Raw genomic sequence first — 14,687 nt, 5'->3', positions numbered from 1 at the left:
TAATTTATCTCTTCATCACTTTTCTAATTTTATGTTCCTAAATAATTTTCAGTCCAGGCTTCTGGGATTGTCCCAGAAATATGCCACTTTTATTTTCAGGATGGTTTTACCTGAGTGGCTTTTCTTTTTGCCTTCCCCATCCACTTATTCAGATCTTGGCTGTTTTCTAAAGTTCATCTTAGTTCTCACTATTGCCTCAAAATCTGTTAAGCTTGTCCTTTTCATGTACTTTTCTCAGCCCTATAAGCACTCAATTTATAATGTAGCCTTACATTGTTAGTGTTATTTTGGTCTTTCCAAGGAAATTGTAAACTCTTTAGATCAAGCATCCCATTATATGATACTTTTGTATCCTTCATAGAGCCTAGCACATGCTGAGCTCAAAACTAATGGTTGGCTATCTGTAGTATATAAGTAGGGCGTTTTCCCCCCAACATTAAAAGTTGGTAGGTATGTGATATATTTCTTTGATCTACTGGGAAAAGGATGTCTTTGACTGAAAGTTAGAAATACTTTTATTTTGTATAAAAATGTAAAATTGAAACACAGGAGGAAAAAGGGAAACATATTTATTGAATTCTTTTGTCTTTTTTATTAGATTGTTCCAAATGCCTGATAGGCCGGAGGTAATGGGAAAAATACGTGGTATAAAAATATAGGTTTAGCCCTAGCCAATTTGGCTCAGTGGATAGAGCGTCAGCGTGTGGACTGAAGAGTCCCAGTTTTTATTCCCAGTCAAGGGATGTATCTCAGTTACAGGCTCCATCCAGGCCTTGGTTGGGGCATGTGTGGGAGCAACCAATCAATGTGTTTCTCTCACATCATGTTTCTCTCTGTCTCTTCCCCTCCCTCCCACTCTCTCTAAAAATCAATGGAAAAATATCCTTGGGTGAGGATTAACAAAAAAATATGTATATAGGTTGATACCAGCTCTCTCATTTAATGTGGAGCTCTGAGAAAATCCCCAAACCTGAGTCTAGCTTCCTCATCTGTAAAGTGGGATTCATCTTACTCAAGGTTGTGATGAAGATTAAATAAACAATGGCTATGGAATGCTTTATAAACTTCAAAGCAGTATATACATCTTGCACAGATCTGTTGTGCTTCCATGTCAGATGATAGTTATGAGTTTGCATTTTACAGAAATATGGATTTCTATATGGTACATTTTATAGTCCACTGATAGTAGCTTCTCTGATGGTTCCAGGCCAGGATGACTTTATTGCCTCTATGAGACAGATTTCTATCATAAAAAGTAATGAGTGTGTTATGATAGAGGGTACCTGGGAGGGCCATCTAACCCATACCTGGGAGTTGTCAGATCATGCTTCTTGGAGGAAGTGACATGACAAAAAAGTGTGGACCTGAAAAGTGAGTAGTTAGCCCAGGAAGTGAGGGGATAAGGAGATGAGAGAATAGTTATTGGAACAAGAGACTTCATCTAGCTGGCTCTGGCTCTGAAATGGGATCCTACGCTGTACTTAGATCTGCTAAAGATGGGTATTGTGATAATTATCATCTTTTTTTGTTTTAACTCTTTCATAGAAATTATCTTATAGCATCCCTTTATAGCAATAGCTGAATAGAATTTATTTGCCAGGCATTTGCATCTCTTCTTCCTTGTCTAGCATGGGCATATTTTACTGGTTAGAGCTGGCTCCTCTGTGTCCTTTTTGCAAACTTTTAAGAGTACTGGACAGTTGGAAGTGTTTTTGTTTGCTTTTCTAAAAACATTCACTCGGACATGATTTCAGATATTTGGAATGTGTTTATATGGTAATGTGGGGATACCTCATTTCTGCTTAGTTTAGGGAGAATGGGGAGAAATCTGGGAAAATGTTATGGTTGGGAGTTCCAGGAAAGAGGGAGCATCCAGAATGGCACCAATAGATAGCTGCTGGACAAATGAATGTGCCACACTGGTGTAGGCAGATCACAGTAAGAGAAGGAAAGAAGATGAGGTAAATGGCATACTGCTCTGTTTGGGTGTGTAAGCTGATAATTTTGAAGTAAGCTTTAAGAAAACTGCAGGCATCCACAAGGAGGCAGGAGGCTGGATGTCCAGTATCACAACTATGTTTTGATAAATGAGGCTTTGATATCACGTAGTTTTAAAATCAAGTATCAGAACTTGGTAAGAACCTTAGTAAGCAAATAATACTCCTACTATACTCTGTGAACCATATGGAAGATCTGACTAATAGTTCACAGAGACAGCTCAGGCACTGAGCTAATGAAAGAAGACTGGGTAGATGCACAGTGTTTGGCTTGAGCTTTCAGCAGAGCGCTATGCCATAGTAGTATTTTTCTGCAATAATCAAAGAAGGTAATGGAGGAGAAGGATATTATAATTATTACTAGTGTTTTAAATGCCAGTGAATTTGGTTGGTATTGGAAATACATGCTGATTGTAACAATTAGTTGTTGGTGTTTTTTAAAGTAACCCCCCCCCCCCTCTGTTTTCTACTTTGCTTTCCTACAAGATACTGGTTTGCTAACTATGGAACTTTTTCAGGATTATAACTTTCAGTATTGACAAGAAATTCCTATATATTGTAGAGTTCTGCCACCTAGAAGAGGGGAAGTCAAAAGAGATGCTGGTCAAGTATCTAGGGAAGCTTATTTGGGGCTAGAAAGAAAGGGTGAGCTAAGAACTTCGAGGCTCTATAGCAGCAGTTCTCAACCTATGGGTCGCGACCCCTTTGGGGGTCGAACGACCCTTTCACAGGGTGTCGCCTAAGACCATCCTGCGTATCAGATATTTACATTACAATTCATAACAGTAGCAAAATTACAGTTATGAAGTAGCAACGAAAATAATTTTATGGTTGGGGGTCACCACAACATGAGGAACTGTATTAAAGGATCGCAGCATTAGGAAGGTTGAGAACCACTGCTCTATAGCAATGGCCTTAATGCTATCGGACCTGACTTCCCCTTATAAGTATTTTGTAACATCCTCTGTACTGTGCTGAAATTAAATCCATAATATAACAAACTCACATACATAACTAAAAACAATGCCTTCCCTCCATATACTATAAAGGAGAAATATAAAAGAAGGTAATTTCTAATGTTTCAGTATGTAAATGCTTAAGTGGGACTATGTTAGAAAACTTAAAACAGCAGTGTGAATGCAAGGACTACAAATGTGGGCTGATACAGGTGTATGGTATTGATGACTCCAATACCATGAGTGCCAGTGTGCTAGTGACCTGATTTTCCAAAATGAAATAACTCCTAACAAAAAGTATAACCTCCCTTTTATTTATAGGGCAGGTATAATACTGAAAATTATATGTATTTTTAAAACTGCAAAAATATGCTTTCTATTTGTAAAACTATGACCAGAAATTTTTAGAAACCTCAAACTTTTGAAATGTCTGTAGGGGGCTGAAATGCCCTCTTTCCCTCTTTGAGAACCACGGCTATGTAGATCACATAGTTGTTCTATATTAAGATAGGGCTACTGACCAATCAGAGTATTTTTTTTTTTAGTATATCTTTATTGATTTCAGAGAGGAAGGGAGAGGGAAAGAGAGATAGACACATCAATGATGAGAGAATCATTGATTGGCTGCCTCCTGCACGTCCCCTACTGAGAATCAAGCCCACAACCCAGGCATGTGCCCTTGACCAGAATCGAACCTGGGACCCTTCAGGTTCTCTGTCCACTGAGCCAAACCAGCTAGGGCCAGAGTATTTTTTTAAATATTTTTTTTTATTGATTTCAGGTAAGAAAGGGAGAGGGAGAGAGAGATATAGAAACATCAGTGATGAGAGAGAATCATTGACCAGTCGCCTCCCACATGCCCCAGGCATGTGCCCTTGACTGGAATCAAACCAGGGACCTTTCAGTCTGCAGGCCAATGCTCTATTTACTGAGCCAAACCAGCTAGGTCCAATCAGAGTATTTTTATTAAACATTTTATTAGTGGTATTAGGTTTATTTTGAGCTTTTTTTTTCCTGTCCTTTGGGACCAACCACATGTTTGTGAATCAGTTGGTCATTAATAGGAGATACTCTATGAATACAGTTTTATTCCTGGTGAAGTAAAGATATGAGTTTAGCTAGAATAAAAATTACTGATGAATATGTAAGAAATATAAAACATTTATTTTTAAATCTCCTTAAAAGATAATTGGCTGCTTAAGCAAACATAGTAACAAAATATTCTATTGTTTCTAATTAATTTAAAAATAAAACGTGTGACAGTATAAGCTTAAAGAATGGATGGAGCGGCTTCACAGGGGAGTTTTACCAAACATTCAAGGAAGAACTAAAACCTATCCTCCTCAGACTACTACAAAAAATTCAAGAGGAAGGAACACTTCCAAGCTCATTCTATGAAGCCAGCATCACCCTAATACCAAAACCAGGTAAAGACAATACAATGAAAGAGAATTACAGGCCAATATCCCTCATGAACATAGATGCCAAAATCCTCAACAAAATCTTAGCAAATCGGATCCAGCAGTACATCAGAAAGATCATACACCATGACCAAGTAGGATTTATCCCAGGGATGCAAGGATGGTACAATATCCGCAAATCAATAAACGTGATACATCACATAAACAAATTGAAAGAAAAAAACCACATGGTCATATCAATTGATGCAGAAAAAGCATTTGACAAAATTCAACACCCATTTTTGATAAAAACTCTCAGCAAGGTGGGAGTAGAAGGATCATACCTCAACATAATAAAAGCCATATATGACAGGCCCACAGCCAACATCATACTCAATGGACAAAAACTAACACCATTTCCCCTAAGAACAGGAACAAGACAGGGATGCCCCCTCTCACCACTCCTGTTCAACATAGTACTGGAAGTGTTAGCCATTGCAATTCGGCAAGAAGAAGAAATAAAAGGCATCCAAATTGGAAAAGAGGAAGTAAAACTGTCCTTATTTGCAGACGACATGATATTATACATACAAAACCCTAGAGATTCCATCAAAAAGCTACTAGACTTAATACATGAATTTGGCAATGTAGCAGGATACAAAATTAACCCCAAGAAATCTGAGGCATTTCTATACACCAATAGTGAACTTTCAGACAGAGAGATTATAAAAACAATCCCGTTTACCATTGCACCAAAAAAATTAAGCTACCTAGGAATAAACTTAACTAAAGAGGTAAAAGACCTCTACTCAGAAAACTACAGGACGTTGACAAAAGATATAGAGGAAGACATAAACAGATGGAAGAACATACCGTGTTCATGGATTGGTAGAATCAACATCATTAAAATGTCCATACTGCCCAAAGCAATCTATAAATTCAACGCACTTCCCATTAAAATACCAACGGCATACTTCAGAGATCTAGAACGAACTCTCCAAAAATTCACCTGGAATAAAAAAAGACCCCGAATAGCTGCAGCAATCCTGAAAAAGAACAAAGTAGGTGGGATCTCAATACCAGATATCAAGTTGTATTACAAAGCCACTGTTCTCAAAACTGCCTGGTACTTGCACAAGAATAGGCATATAGATCAATGGAATAGAATAGAGACCCCAGAAATCGGCCCGAACCAATATGCTCAATTAATATTTGACAAAGGAGGCAAGAACATACAATGGAGCCAAGATAGTCTCTTCAATAAATGGTGCTGGGAAAATTGGACAGATATATGCAAGAAAATGAAACTAGACCACCAACTTACACCATACACAAAAATAAACTCAAAATGGATACAGGACTTAAATGTACGACGGGAAACCATAAAAATTCTAGAAGAATCCAAAGGCAACAAAATCTCAGACATATGCCGAAGCAATTTCTTCACTGATACAGCTCCTAGGGCACTTGAAACTAAAGAAAAAATGAACAAATGGGACTACATCAAAATAAAAAGCTTCTGCACAGCAAAAGAAACCATCAACAAAACAACGAGAAAACCCACTGTGTGGGAAAACATATTTGCCAATGACATATCTGATAAGGGCCTAATCTCCAAAATTTATAGGGAACTCATACAACTTAACAAAAGAAAGATAAACAATCCAATCAAAAAATGGGCAAAGGACCTAAATAGACACCTTTCAAAAGAGGACATCCAGAAAGCCAAGAGACATATGAAAACATGCTCAAAGTCACTAATCATCCGAGAGATGCAAATCAAAACAGCAATGAGGTACCATCTCACACCTGTCAGACTGGCTATCATCAACAAAGCAACAAACGACAAGTGCTGGAGAGGATGTGGAGAAAAAGGAACACTTGTGCACTGCTGGTGGGAATGCAGACTGGTGCAGCCACTATGGAAGACAGTATGGAGTTTCCTTAAAAAACTGAAAATGGAATTCCCATTTGACCCTGTGATCCCACTTCTAGGAATATATCCCAAGAAACCAGAAACACCAATCAGAAAGGATATATGCACCCCTATGTTCATAGCAGCACAATTCACCATAGCTAAGATCTGGAAACAGCCTAAGTGCCCATCAGTAGATGAATGGATTAGAAAACTGTGGTACATCTACACGATGGAATACTATGCTGCTGTAAAAAGGAAGGAACTCTTACCATTTGCAACGTCATGGATGGAACTGGAGAGCATTATGCTAAGTGAAATTAGCCAGTCAATAAAGGAAAAATACCACATGATCTCACTCATTCATGGACAATAGAGACCATTATAAACTTTTGAACAATAATAGATACAGAGGCAGAGCTGCCTCAAACAGATTGTCAAACTGCAGCGGGAAGGCCGGGGAGGGTTGGGGGGCAGGAGGTAGGGGGGTAAGAGATCAACTAAAGGACTTGTATGCATGCATATAAGCATAACCAATGGACATAAGACACGTGATGATAGGGGAGGCTAGGGGACTGTCTATGGCGGGGGGATAAAATGGATACATATGTAATACCCTTTGTAATACTTTAAGCAATAAAAAAAATAAAATAAAATAAAAAATAAAAAAAAAATAAAAAAAAAAGAATGGATGGAGAAGTGGAAGTACATATTTTTGCAGTGATCTTAAAATACACATGAAATGAGGATAATATCCCTTGAAGACTGTTGAAACGTGCACATTATAGGTTGCAAAGCAACCACTAAAAAACAACAGAACAAAACCCAAAGAGGTGCAGCTAATAAGATAATAAAGGAGAGCCCTAACTGGTTTGGCTCCGTGGATAGAGCGTCAGCCTGCGGACTGAAAGGTCCCAGGTTTGATTCTGGCTGGGGGCATGTACCTTGGTTGCGGGCACATCCCCAGTAGGAGGTGTGCAGTAGGCAGCTGATCAATGTTCCTTTCTCATCGATGTTTCTAACTCTCTATCTCTCTCCCTTCCTCTCTGTGAAAAATCAATAAAATATATTTTTTTAAAAAAAGGTAATAAAGGAGATAAAATAGAATAAGAAATATTCAGTCCAAAAGAAGTCAGAAAAAAAGAGTAAAAAAGTCATTCTCCCTGAAACAAGGTCAGGTATGTTCTGTGGACTGGTTGCTTTTATTTTCCCCTCCCAGATGTAAGTAAGAAGGTGATCTGCATTTCTTTATATTCAAAGGCTTGGTGGCCTTTTTTGAAGAACTCGGCATTTAGTATTGGGAGTCTTTGGCCAGTACTCAGGATATCTCCCACTTCCCCCACTCCACTCCTGTCCTGTTTTACAGCCCCCAGGTTCACTCAGCACCTATTTCTATCCCTTCTCTTTGGCGTTCCAGGGGGGAAAGGTCAGTGCATTGACTTTGTCACTAACTTCTGTACTTGCCAATCCAAGATGTGGCGTAATAAACATAAAGTGGGAGAATTGGTCTTTGATTTCTATTCTATGATATTTCAACATATTGTACCCTTTTCTCTTCCCCTGAATTCAGAGACATGAAAAATGCTGTAATTGGAAACAACAAGCAGAAAGCCAACCTCATTGTTTTAGGAGCTGTCCCAAGGTATGTTTGCTATCATTCCATTATCTACTAGTTCTAATGTATTTCTCATCTCAACCATAAGACTGATATTTTTTCTGTATTGCCTATTCTATTTTTGAACAGCCTCTTAATTTCCTAAATTAATGCCATGAGTTCTTTGAAGCATCTGTAAAAAACAAAACAAATTAAGATACCAGAGAATGGGCAGTAAAGTGAACATATGAATACTTGTTGGAAATTCGGGAAGATCATTGACTCTGCAATAAAAGATTGTTGGATAGAGAGGCAATGTACACCAACCTGATTGATCCTTCCCGATCTACTGAGAGCCCTGGCAGTTTTTGTATGAATGGATAACAGTTTCTCAGGATTTCAAAATCTGTTTTTGAGTTAAAAAGAGAGAGAGACCTGGTTGGTCTTTAATTCTGTTTTTCTGTATTTAATTTCTAATTAAAATTTTTTTTTTTAACTTAACAGAAAGTTTGATTTCTTCTAATCTAATAAGCTTCCTTTTGGCAGATAATGACAGTTGTATAACTTTCGATTTGCTGTTACTACTCGAACTAAGTTTTATGTGCAGTTGCTGTAAGTTTTTCATTCAGAATTTTTAAATGTTTTGGGGTTTTTCTGTTATCTTTTGATATAGGATTAATGGTTGTATTGTTTTTATCATAACCAACTTCGAATATATACTTTAGTAACCATAAAGCACTCAGTAGCCTTTTTAGAGGATTAGTATCCAGTATATAAATATGATTTAGGGCATGGCCAGTGTTGCTCAGTGGTTGAGCATTGACCCATGAACCAAGAGGTCATCCGTTGATTCCCAGTCAGGGGGGCACATGCTCAGGTTGCAGGCTCAATCCCCAGTAGGGGGCATGCAGGAGCAGTCGATTGATGATGTTTCTCTTTCATTGATGTTTCTATCTCTCTATCCTTCTTCCCTCCTCTCTCTAAAAATCAATAAAAGCATATTTTAAAAAATAAATATGCTTTAGGGAGCATGAGAGTCCTTCCTTAGAATAAGGAAGATGGTCATAAGTGGTGGATAATTAGAATTTGAAGAGTAGTTGTTTGGAAGGCTGGGCTGAAATGAAAATGGGATGATCCCCCGATTCTCCAAATCGGAGAATTAAAGAAAGAGGAGAGCTCCTCTTACTTGAAGAGCTACACAAGGATTCTGAATATTCCTTGTAGGCTCAACCTTTGTGATCTCTAAGCTATAGCTCTGGTTATTCAAGGTCCATATCTAGTCTGAATGTAAGACCCAGCAGCACTTGGCATTGGCTGTCTTCATATTCTGAAGTGGCAGATAACAGGGACTGTGATGTTGCAGTTTCTACAGAGACCACTTTAGACAACTTTTACATTTATAGTTCTGATAAACTCTTGAGACTATATGATTATTCTTTTGCTCAAAATGAAGAAAATCTTTTAGATTTCTTTTCCAAACACTTCTTTATTAAATTATCAGCTGATAAAACAAATGACCATTTCCTATCCTCTATAAGCTTGTCAACAGTATTTTTAGTATGTGTGATGTACTGGTAGTCTTTTTTTTGTCACATTACTTTTAGGTAATTTACTTTTGTTTAAGTTTTTTAGTCTCTTCTGTTTATCAAATTCATTCTTTTTAGATTGTTGTACTTGCTTCAGCAAGAAACCTCAAGTACAGAGCTGAAAACCGAATGTGCAGTGGTATTGGGAAGTCTTGCTATGGGTACTGAAAACAATGTCAAGTCTCTATTAGATTGCCATATCATCCCTGCCTTACTGCAAGGTATGTAGGGAAGTCATATTTATACAAGTAAAAATAAGAATCAGTTTGCAGTTTTAAATATGGCTGAAAAGGTGAACCTTTAATTTATTTTCTGTTAATAGGACTGTTATCTCTAGACCTGAAGTTCATTGAAGCTTGCCTTCGATGTCTGCGCACCATCTTCACCAGTCCCGTCACTCCGGAGGAGTTATTGTATACAGTGAGTTTTAGATGATTTTAATCATCAGTTACATTCACTGTCATCGTACTTCTAATCTATTTAGCATCTCAAGACTCAACTGTGTTACATTATAAAAAGGTCTCAAGAAGTACTAATTCTTGCTAATTTGCAAATGTCAAATAATCTAGGCTTTGTAAAGAAGTGAAAGATAGTCTCAGACCTTGAGGGATTTATAAGCTATTTTCTAAGACCCATTTTGATCTCTTACTACATACAAATTAAGGCAACATATTTAATGCTAAATGAGTTATAGGGAGCTCTGCTCATTCTAGGTTAAATCCAGCAGAGAAGACTATATAGAGAAGTTAGAATTTGACCTGGGTCTTAAATAATGGATAAGATTTAGAGAGTAAAGAGGCCAGTGTAGGAGAGAACTGTGTAAGAGAATATGCAGGATAGAGGGCAGGATAGTCTAATGCAGGAGGGGTATCAGTGTTAGTTCAGTTGGAGAGGTGGAGCAGAATCAGCTTGCAAGAGCCTTATTTGCCAGGCTAGAACAGAAAATTCATGTTAGAGAATCCAAAGATCTTTGGAATCATTCAGTAGTTTTCACAAACCTCAGGGATTATTAGGGGATGTTTTTATTTGTGGGTTACATGGTGCTTTCTTAATGAAAATTATCCAGGCCAATAACTTTCAAATACTCCTATCCTCAATTTACAGTAAGAAATATATTTTTTATTGCCACACTGTGCATATGTGCAAATTTGTGTGTGTGTGTGTGTGTGTGAGAGAGAGAGAGAGAGAGAGAAACCTGAGGTGGTCTTCACAAAACAGTTCCATAAATGTGATGCTCTCTGGTTTCTATTACATCCTTTTTCATTTTAAAAAAAAAAAAATGGTGGTTGAATCAGAATGTCAAATCTGACACATGTGAATCAGAAATCTTGCCCAGAATCATGCTTTACAAATATTTCAAGAACATAAGCAATCAAGAGGCAAAACAATCAGAGATGGGGGACATGTCATGTGGCTTCATAATCTGTCCTTCCCACATCAGACACGTGTTCCCCTGGCTGGTAAGGATACATCTTACATAATGAAAGCCTAATATGCTAAGTGTCTGGTTGTCCAGTCGTCTGTTCAACCAATCAAAGAGTAATATGCTAATGTATGCTAAGGCCACTCAACCGCTTGCTATGATGTGACTGACCACCAGGGGGCAGAGAGTTGACTGGTCAACCAGTCGGTATGACGTGCACTGACCACCAGGGGACAGACCCTCCGACCTGTAGGTTAGCTTACTGTTGGGGTCCAGGCGATCTGGACGGGCTGGACATGCCCAGGAGCTCTCCCACGGTCCCTCCCCAGCTGGTCAACCTCCCATGTCCCTCCCCAGCCCCGGTCATGCACTACTGGGGTTCCTCGGCCTGGCCTGCGCTCTCTTGCAATCTGGGACCCCTTGGGGGATGTCAGGGAGCTGGTTTTGGTCCAATGCTGTAGGCCAGGCTGAGGGACCCCACTGGTGCATGAATTCGTGCACCGGGCCTCTAGTAGTATTATAAAGGAGGTTTGTGAGTCACCTCGAACAGCAGGGAGGCTCTAAATGACACATCTCAATTGTATATGTCAGGGATTTGTGTGACATTCTTCAGGGAGCTATGCCTCATAAATCTGGAAAGTGTATACTGCAGTGGTTCTCAAACTTGAGCATGCTCCAGAATTGCCTGGAGGTCTTGTTAAATACAGATTGCTGGACCTTACCTAGAGTTTCTGATTCACTGATCTCGGTGGGGCCTGAGAATTTGCATTTCTCACAAGTTTCCAGGTAACGTAAGTGCTGCTGGTCCTTGGAGTACTCTTTGAGAACTACTGGTACTATAAGCAGTCCCTACATTGGTAATTCTCCTCACAGCATTCCACGGGGCTCTCTTCCTAGTGAATATCAGTCTGTTTTCCTAAGGTCCTAGTGTCTTATTTACAAAGAGGTTAAACCAGTCACTAGTCTTCTTTACTCTAGGTCAGCGATTTTCAACCAGTGTGCTGCAAGAATTTTTAAAACAGGCGATACCTGATTAGTCAGGGGCACTGACCTCTTTTCCCTTAGATTGTCAGATAAAAAAATGATAACAGCCAACACAACAGTAGTCATCCAATGTGAATGAATCAAAATTACACCTTTTTAATTTTATTTTATTTTATTTTGTGAGTTCGGAGGGAAACAACATTTTTGGTGTGCCGCAGGATTTTTAGTAGTTTATGTGTGCCATGAGATGAAAAAGGTTGAAAATCACTGCCCTAGAAGTTTCCCGTTAACCCCCAGCCCAGTCAGTAATAGAGGGAAATTGATCCTGGCCAGCTGTCTTAATTCCTTCCTCCTTATACTCTAAACTTATTTCATAACCCACTAATGAATTATAGTGCATAATTTGGAAAACTCCGATTGATGGCAACTTAACTTTCTAACATGAAAAAATTAAGACTCAAGGACATTGTGTGACTTTCATAGTAAGAACTTGTAAATTATGAAGCATCTCAATTTTATGCCTCAGAGACAATGGAGAACCCATGAAAAGTGTTGGTAGGATAATGACAGAGTGTAGTGCTATATGGGACAATGAAGAGGCCAGCTGCCGAGGCAACTCGGGCACTAAACGGAAGACAGCAGTCAGATTGGAAGAGGGCAGGATGTCTAGTTTGAAGTCTCATTATCCAGTGAGCAAATTATATTAACTATTCTTTGCATGTTTACTCAACTGTAAACTGCAAATATATGACAATTGGCAGAAAGGGGGGCAGGTATGAAGAAATGCAGGAATGAAAAAATGAGAAAAAGGAGATTTTTGGAGAGCCCTGCAGCAAGTTGGGTGGATTCTTCTCTCTTTTGTACCATCATGTATGTTGCTAAGTGTCAATAGAGAGTATGCTATAAATGAGAAGTTGCTATTGCAAAGATTGACTTACCAAACTATAGTCATTGTGAGAGATTGCTACTGATTACTGATACTTACCATAACATCTCAGAAATCATAATTGCCAAGTTTATTTTTATACAAATTGTATTTTATACAATAACGAGATTCGTGCACTGATGGTTGGGAGGCGTGTTCCTCAGCCCAGCCTGCGCCCTCTCGCAGTCCGGGACCCCTCGCTCCTTACTGGAAGCGGGAGAGGCTCCCACCTCTGCCATCCTGCCACTGCACTCGCCAGCCACGAGCTTGGCTTCTGGCTGAACAGCACTTCCCCTGTGGGAGCACACTGACCACCAGGGGGCAGCTCCTGCATTGAGTGTCTGTCCCCTGGTGGTCAGTGCGCATCATTGCAACCGGTCATTCCTTCTTTCAGTCGATTTGCATATTATGCTTTTATTATATAGGATTCCTCCTTATAAGCTATTTATTATTGTATATCTTTACCTCACATTTGGGTTTCAGAATAGATTTCTGTCAAGTCTTACTGAAATGATTTTGTTTTATTGTGAGAATATAGGCTGTTTATGGGAAAGAAATTGAGAATTTTCTGTTTTTATATTTTATTGTCGATTGATGAACATTAAAGCCCTTCTCCTTATTCTTTGCCCAGACAGTTTTGGTGGCTGTATTGCTTTGGTTTTCCAGTGTTTCTTAAGCAGATCTGATTTACTGTCATTTAGATAAGAGGCTTACATAAGTACCTGCTCATGGAAATAGTTCATTAGATGTGCTCCACATGCCTAAGTTTCTTGTTGCTGTGCTCTCCTTCCCTTCAACTCCAGGATGCTACGGTGATACCACACCTCATGGCGCTGCTTAGCAAGTCCCGTTACACCCAGGAGTACATCTGTCAGATCTTCTCACACTGCTGTAAAGTAAGAACCAGAATAAATAGTCAGTATAATGTAAAATCTTATGTGCCCTAAGGAGATGTGCCTGTGTATATCCTCCCAGAGATAACCTATACGTATAAGCAGACCTCTGCATATATACCCTCCCCCTCCTTTTTCTGAAATAAATGAAAGTATACCTTGCATACTTTCTGCACCTTGCATTTTTCACCTAACATAATTTGAAGGCTATTCCAGATCAGTACATAAGGAGCTCCCTTATTCTTTTCTTACAAACAGTCATATAGTGTAGATGTTCAGTAATTTATTTAACTAGTCCTCTGTTGTTGGACATTTAGCTTGTTTCCCGTCTTAATATTATTACAAAACAATGCTGCAACAAATACCTTGTATGTAAGATATTTTATAAGAAATGGAACTGCTGCATCAAAGAGTGTGTGCATTTGTAATTTTATCATACACTGTCTTGTGTAGAGGTTGTACCATTTATACTCCTACCAGCAGTGTGTGATCATGACTGCTTCCCTACACCTTCAGTTTCCACATTATTGGAAATTATTTTAAGTGATCTCTTACAAGCAGAACTGAGAGGTTATTCTGCTCTTTGTTGAGAGAAATTTCTGTTATTTAAGGGACCTGAACCTAACCTGACGAGTTGAAGTGCTACTTATTTTGTTCTATAGTTTACACATTGAGTGTACTCTTTTGATAGCAATGGGTGATTATTTGAGATCTTTCATAATTTCTACACATTTGCTAACTTCTAACTAAATAATTATTTATCATCTGATGATTCTGTAAGTTTTCAGGGCAACATTACTCACCTATCATTTATAATACAAATACAAAGTAAGGAGTTTGGGGAACTATAGGAAAGATGGGAAAGAGAAGTGAACACCTACATACTACACTAGGAAGATCACAGATCACATTTTAGAACAGTTTCCCAAATAAAAGAAAATTAAATAATTTGGTTCCATAAAAATTATCTATTGATTATAATTTAAATGTTTAAACCCCTTCCCAAATCCTAAA

The 14,687-nt window shown here is 38.6% G+C and overlaps 1 protein-coding gene across 4 annotated transcripts in view; it reads left to right on the top strand.

Moving 5' to 3' along the window:
• ARMC8 (armadillo repeat containing 8) overlaps positions 1-14,687 on the top strand; it is a 76,111-nt gene that overhangs the window by 19,963 nt on the left and 41,461 nt on the right. For all 4 annotated transcript variants that reach the window (XM_059663835.1, XM_059663832.1, XM_059663831.1 and 1 more), the window contains 4 exons: positions 7,839-7,910; positions 9,527-9,669; positions 9,771-9,868; positions 13,584-13,676. In XM_059663835.1, the coding sequence (XP_059519818.1) occupies positions 7,843-7,910; positions 9,527-9,669; positions 9,771-9,868; positions 13,584-13,676 (402 nt within the window). In that variant the 5' untranslated portion in view covers positions 7,839-7,842. The remainder of the gene's footprint in view (positions 1-7,838; positions 7,911-9,526; positions 9,670-9,770; positions 9,869-13,583; positions 13,677-14,687) is intronic.

Source organism: Myotis daubentonii, chromosome 14 (assembly GCF_963259705.1).
Source record: "Myotis daubentonii chromosome 14, mMyoDau2.1, whole genome shotgun sequence".
NCBI classification, from domain to species: domain Eukaryota; kingdom Metazoa; phylum Chordata; class Mammalia; order Chiroptera; family Vespertilionidae; genus Myotis; species Myotis daubentonii.
Note: the sequence above shows the minus strand (reverse complement) of the source record. Positions and strands in the feature narration are given on the sequence as shown.